We start from the raw sequence: 6,873 nt of genomic DNA, 5'->3' as shown, positions 1-6,873 counted from the left end.
CAAATGCCTCCTAAAACCACCTGAAAGAGTTCAGGTCAGGGCAAATTTAGAATTTAAATACAGAAATAATTTTATTGCTGGTACAATAATATCTTCCTTTTTCTACATGTTTATGTTATATTTTAGTTTTAATTATATGTTAATATTTGTTTATACTATAAAGGTCATTTCAGTCTGTTTTAAAAATAGACATTTTACTTGTCTTATAATAAGCTCACTCTGTATTATAAACCCATTACATACTATTATTATAAATACATGAACTATTTACTTGCTGAAATAAACTCTACTAGAAGTTATTATTATTTACTTTTCCTATATCCATTCATTATTTAAACGATATAATCCTGAAAGCATTTCAAATCCATAAGCTGTCTACAATTGGCACTACAAAAAATCAGTAGCATTCTAAAGAGTTCTGGATAGAAATTCCACAATAAATACGACTTTTGTATTTACAAGTTCCTAAGATTGTTTTTCCTCCGAAAGGAAAAGTTGGGTAGCTTTAGAGACATCCTATCAGACTGGCCTCCAGAAGAAAATAACACTGATATTCATTCTGCATGCATGAACAGAGGAAAACATTACACAAAGGATAACCGTGATGCGCTCCGAACATTTGAGTTGATGGTAACCAGTAAAGGGAAGCCAGCGAAGCAGTAAGACCCTTAGGAGCTGCTCAGACAACTGAGCTTTAAAAAGATGCCATGGGTGTAGGAGGTTAAGCAGACTGATTCTGGACTTCCTATAAATTACCAGCCTGAACTCTTGAAATGGTGCCTGAAACATTTCTTGTTTGTTTTTTCTTTCTATTTTTCTATTTCCATTATAAAAAAAAAATTCTATTTTTACAAACAGGGCCGCAATCCCAACAATAGCTTAACAGAAGGCAAAAAAATTATTTTCTACTAAGCAAATAAAATAAGATCAATAGTATCTGAGGTTATCGAGTAAAGCAGGAAAACCACACCCAACTTCCGGAACATCACACAGCAGTCTCTGTGAACAGTGCCCTCCGTGGTGCGGGCACTGATACGTAGTGTACCATACTAATATACTAACAAATGATGTAGTATGCAGTACAAAACCTGTGCAGCTGTATACGGTAGCCACAGCAGAGACCATGCCTGCTTTGATCAGCACTTTATATGCTTAGTACCAACAAAATTCCTAGGATACAATATATGTTAGGAGGAATCAATAAATTAATTTGATTCAAATCAGATATAAGGCATTGAATGGCTACAGGAGAAGTATAAACAAAGCACGTAATGCCCTCAGGAGTTCTGCATTCTTCACATAAAAGTACATTTGAGAGAGACAGCACGAGTGGAGGAAGGGCAGAGAGAGAGAGAGAGGGAGAGAGAGAATCCCAAGAAGGCTCCGTGCTGCCAGCCCAGAGCCCAATGCAAGGCTCAAACTCACAAAGCTGCAAGATCATGACCTGAGCCAAAACCAAGAGTCACAGATATTTTAAAACCTATACCTCAAATTCTGTATGAAACTTCAAACGTAGAAGGCACAACTTCCTACATGTTTCAATTTTCACATCACTCACCCTGGTCAAAATACTAGTACATATGCTTTATATGAAAGAACGAACTTGTGATATTTAAGTAACATAAATTTTGTAAGAACAATGTCTGTTTCAAAAACAGGTGTAGCTATAGAATGGCACAAGAGAACACCTGACCCAATAGAAAGGCGTATCACGATCTTGCATAAAAGCATTTAACATTAAAAGATGTCAATTCTTCCTCTGTTGAGCTGTACATATTTGACAACATTAACAAAAAGACTAATGGGACTGATGTTTTTTTCTTTTTGTAACTAGACAGCTAACTGTAAAGCTCAAGTGGAAACATATAAATAAGAAAGAAAAAGATTGTAAAAAAAGGACCACCGTGGCAGAATAAGAGGTCCTACCAGACATTAAATGTTATTTTTAAACTGCAGTAATTAAAAGAACATGAGGCTGGTGGAAGCCTATCTAGAACTCTGGAGCGGAACAAAAAATCTAGAAACACATCCAATGATAAAGGCCCTGGGGCAGAACTCAAATGAGGGAAAGACCAGGTTATTAAATAAATGATCTTGAGTTAAGTAAGTAACCACTGGACAAACAACAAAAACAACAGGATCCCTACCTCACAGCCAACACTGGACACATTCCAAATGGATCACAGATTTAAAGGTTAAAATCAAACCATACAGGTACCAGACGACACATGGAAGAACAGGCATCAGTACCGAACCGGTTACACAGATTATATCAAATGCATAAATTAGATGGGGAAGCAGCTCTTTATGTCCTTACAGGAAATAATCTCTAATGAATACTGATGAGTCAGAATGACAAAAAGAAGGAAGATGAGGATATATGTAGAGTTCAAGAGGAAAGACGATGAAAAAGGAATATTTACGCTTGCATATGAAAGGCTACACAAAAACTGGCAACATGGCTGCTTCCAGAAAGGGAAAATACACAGCTAGAAGGCTTAAATGGGAGGGGGGCTTTTCCCCGTATGCTCTTTTTTTTTCTTTTTTTCTTTTTTATCTTGCAGATTTTAAACCATGGTACTCTATGATCTAGCTTCAGAACGATTATTTAAAAATTGTAAGGGTACAATTAGCCACTGTTTCACTTTTCCTTATAGTGTTTTTGTTTACAGCAAATTCTAAGCAAGAGCAAACTTAGCATCTATTTCTAAATATTTATATATTCAAATATCTTCTAAGTTTGCATTTTATGTATTATAAAAATTTGCAAAAAGTCAGATAAGCCCATGTTTCAGGATTATAAAGTAACTGTGATAAAAATTTAAGGAAGGCAACGATTAAAAAGAAAAATAAAGGAATAGCCAGTTTTCATAAGACGTCTCCTTTTAACAAAAATGCATGTTTGTTTCAGTAATGTCAACAGGCCTCTGGGCTGAGAGGTTAAGGCCCAGATCTGAGTTTGTTTCATCCCTCTGTACTTCTTCTTAAAACCCAGTAGAAGTTTAATTCACACACAGTCATGTATACATATATATGTATACATAACAACTACAACCAAAACAATATGCTTTAGTTAAATAAGGGCTTGCTTCCTGTAGGGTCATTTCTCACCATATCATCTAAAGACCAACATTATCATATGTTCTAGTAAAATCACGACTACATATTTTCAGTACCAATTAAAAACCAGAAAGCTTTTATATGTACATATTAGTGTGAGGGTAGAAATATCTGTAATGTTTACAATTTGACAATGCAAAAGAGTTAAAATGGATCAGAATAAATCTGTTTCAAGGAAGTTTTGTATTTTACTGCAAAAGAAATGCTTGAGAGTATCAATCAAAAAGAAGACTTAGCAATGTTTCATCAAATACTTTAAAACAGACAATGTATACAGTATCTCAGAACCATGCTTTATTATTTTCATAGCACAAAAAACTCAGATATCAAATCTGTTAAAAATATATGAATATTGAAAAGGAATAAACCAAATCTATACTATCTACCTCTCTTGTTTATAGATTTTTAACTTCTCTAAAAATAAAAAAAATTTATTTTCCATGTTAGTCCTTCAAAGAGCTACACCAAATTATCTTGCTATCTATGGTCATTTTCCATTCATTAGTCTACTATGTTTCCCATATATTTTAATTACTTATCTTTGAAAACAAATGAACACATAGAACTCATACCATTGATAGTTTCAGCTAACTTTCAGTTATTGGAGGATATTAAAATTATTTTCTAGAATAAAAATAAAATAGAAAGCAAAAACTATTTAGGATATGTGTAGAATAAGAACTCTAAGTAGCGCAGTAATATTAAACTAGTTTTATTTCTGGAAAATAATAACAATAGGCGAATGAGCTTTAAGGAGTCAGCATTTTAAGCGAATGCTGACGGCAAATCAGGGTCCCTCTTCAATAATGAGAGGTTCTCAGGTATCATCTTGAGCTGTTAACTGAAGATTGAGTTGAATACATTTATCATGGGCTCCCACACATATGAATTCCTATGTATGAACTGCTGTCTCTGCTGGTCTCTACCACACATTCAACACACACAGAAGAAATAAACCCTTAATGAGTAAATGAAAAAATGATGAAATGAATAAATACCACCACATTCAAAAGTGAGATTTTCCACTTTGTGTATATTTATTACAGAAAACATTTTGCTAATAATCAAGGCAAATTTCTAGATCATACATAGCTGTCTTCTGGGAAAAATGGAATTGTCCCTGGACCCCAACTGGGTCTAACACAGTTCTTAGATTCAAAAGCAGTGGCAGTCACTCTCCAGACTATTTTCCTTGGGGAGACAGCCAGCTTGGGCTGTTGACTCTGAAGTTCAGACCACACAACAACTTACTCTGTTCCTTTCATGCCAGAATGCTCGTGCTATCCTAGGTGTTGGACTGTTAAGGTCAGACAGACATTTAGTCAAAACGAAGACATCTCCTGCACAGGGAATGGGAGAAACAGGCCTACGGGGGAATTTTAGTAAAAATCTAAAATAAAATAGCCTTTTTAACTCCAAGTAAAACTTGGTATTTTGGTATAGACCTTTAAAGCCTTAAACAATGTGACTTGGCTCAGTGAATGGTAATGTTGTATACAGAAAACGACAGAGGTTTCAGGGGGCTTACACTATCTATCAGTGAACATTAAAAGATACTATGCTATTTTACACATAAACTCTCAATATGCCACTGGAAAGATCTTTCTGAATTCCAACTGCACTTATTGTCAACAAGTGAGTATCCAGGACTCTAAGTACTGCCAAAGCCTAACTTGGACTACACAAAATCTTTAAGAACAACAGTATGTCTTGACTTACATCTTCTAGACCTTCTACTTGAGGATACCACAGTCTATAGACATTGTAAGTACCAAACAAATATTTGTTGACGTACTGTTATTCAAAGGGACTTTCTCTTCTTCAGGGATATAAAATGCAAGTCAACAAACCAATGAAAAAAGTATAGAGAAATTACAAAAGAAGACAGATGAAGTAGAACAAAAGAGAAATGAAAATGGTGATAAACTGAATAGATGAAGAAAGTTATTAATCAACATTTTAGGAGGACAAAATGAATGCAGAATAAAGGAAGGGCATCCCATCCATAAAGAGAGCAAGAATGCCCTAGTTTTGTCCAACTTAGAGCATATAGCACACTTGTTTAACTTAATGTTTAATGAATATTACAGTTCTCTTCTGACTTTATCTAATTCATACGTAGTGATGTGAACAAATAAGGCATAAGTCCTTGTGTAGATACAAAATTGATACCCCATGACATCCTAGTACATAAATTATTTTAACATGTTCTATATGGCAACTCAGCTAATACATTTTATTAACAAGGAAATGAGGGAGAGGAAATGGTCATGCAGTCTTCACAGGCAGAATCTGAAACTAAGTTTATTTGATTCTGAGCATTCTTTTTTGGCCTTTCTAGAAATTGTTTGAAGTTTTGAGGAAGAAGGAAAAATCGAATTAGCTGATTCTCTGAGTTAGCTAGATAAAACGTACTCAAGTAAGCTTCCCTTCTTAAATCTCTTTTTTGGGTCAGGTACCCTGTTCTTATCACTCTGTGATAGAATTGCCAAAGGTCTTGAATATCTTTCCAACCAACCCCAAGGTCCTCTGGGAAGGTACTACACACTACCTGACATATGGTGGAAACTCAATATTTATTGACTAAATCAATGTTTTCCAGCTAGAAACCGAACGATAAAACCTACTGATAAGAAGGGCCTAATCAACCTAGTAAATGAATGGAGAAGACAAATAAAATCTGATACTTTAATGTGTATATTTAAGTGTTCTATCATGAGACAAAATCTTTTCTAAACAATGCTTGTATAGTAGTCCATTTTCAAATATAACAACTGGAACATTTCATTACCCAAATTTGTCAAAAAAAAAAAAAAATCTACAGAGGAATTTCTAAATGTCCTAAGACCTCAATCTTCTTTTTTTTCGTTTTAATCTGTTTTCATTTAAGAGGAAGAAAGCATCTAAAACCACTAAGTTCTATTTTCTTACATTCCTATCACTTAAAAACAGATGAACTGATTTTTCATTTAAAAAAAATGTGCTGGCTAGTAATAAAATTCAGAAAATAGAGATTCACGATGGAAAATGGACTCAAACTAAACCACAGCAAGGCTGTTATAAAAAGATGATGTTTAAGTTCTAGTTACTTCATTTGGCCCACGGATTAGAACAAGAGCATTTTTTAATTAAATATATTACAATTTTACTCACTTCAGTGCTTCCTCAAGTTTATGGATTTTCTTTTGAGCTTCTTCTTTCTCTTTACCAAGTTCACTCTCCAGGTCATGAGTCTGCCATGACAAAAATGGTAAAATTTACCAGAAGGCAAGTGCTCAAAGGAGAAACACAAACAATGAAGCAGTAATCTTAAATCTATTTTTAATGTCAAATTAGATTTAGATATTTGAAGATAGAGACTTGGTTAAGCATGTTCGTTTACCATACAACTATTTCCCTTACTATACTTTCAATACCTCTTTTCTGGTCAAAGTTCGTAACTGTGTGAATCTACCTGTGTGGGGATTTCCTGTAAAATAAACTGACGTGTAAGACCTTCAAAGCGGGAGCAATCACTTTGAATTTTTTTTAACTTACATATTAGCCAGAGGAAAGGAATCTCACGAGATTCAGGAGAATGTGATACATGACGCATCTACATTCTGCAAACATATACAGGTTATGATGAAACAGTCCTCCCTTCCACTGCTGGGGATGGTTTGAACAAGCATCCACTGGATGTGGGAGGCAATCCCCCCACCATGAGTATCTCTTTCCTAAACGCAGCATCCTTCGAGTTGGGGGAAAGGCAGT

General features: G+C 34.7%; 1 protein-coding gene across 13 annotated transcripts in view; it reads right to left on the bottom strand.

Moving 5' to 3' along the window:
* CEP112 (centrosomal protein 112) overlaps nt 1-6,873 on the bottom strand; it is a 468,883-nt gene that overhangs the window by 338,692 nt on the left and 123,318 nt on the right. For all 13 annotated transcript variants that reach the window (XR_003416799.2, XR_008294088.1, XM_027048061.2 and 10 more), the window contains one exon: nt 6,274-6,353. Coding sequence is in view for 11 of the 13 variants with exons in the window: in XM_027048061.2 (XP_026903862.2) it covers nt 6,274-6,353 (80 nt within the window). In the remaining 2 variants the exon portion in view is untranslated. The remainder of the gene's footprint in view (nt 1-6,273; nt 6,354-6,873) is intronic.

This window comes from Acinonyx jubatus, chromosome E1 (genome assembly GCF_027475565.1).
Source record: "Acinonyx jubatus isolate Ajub_Pintada_27869175 chromosome E1, VMU_Ajub_asm_v1.0, whole genome shotgun sequence".
Taxonomy (NCBI): domain Eukaryota; kingdom Metazoa; phylum Chordata; class Mammalia; order Carnivora; family Felidae; genus Acinonyx; species Acinonyx jubatus.
This window is presented reverse-complemented; position numbering and strand designations above follow the sequence as displayed.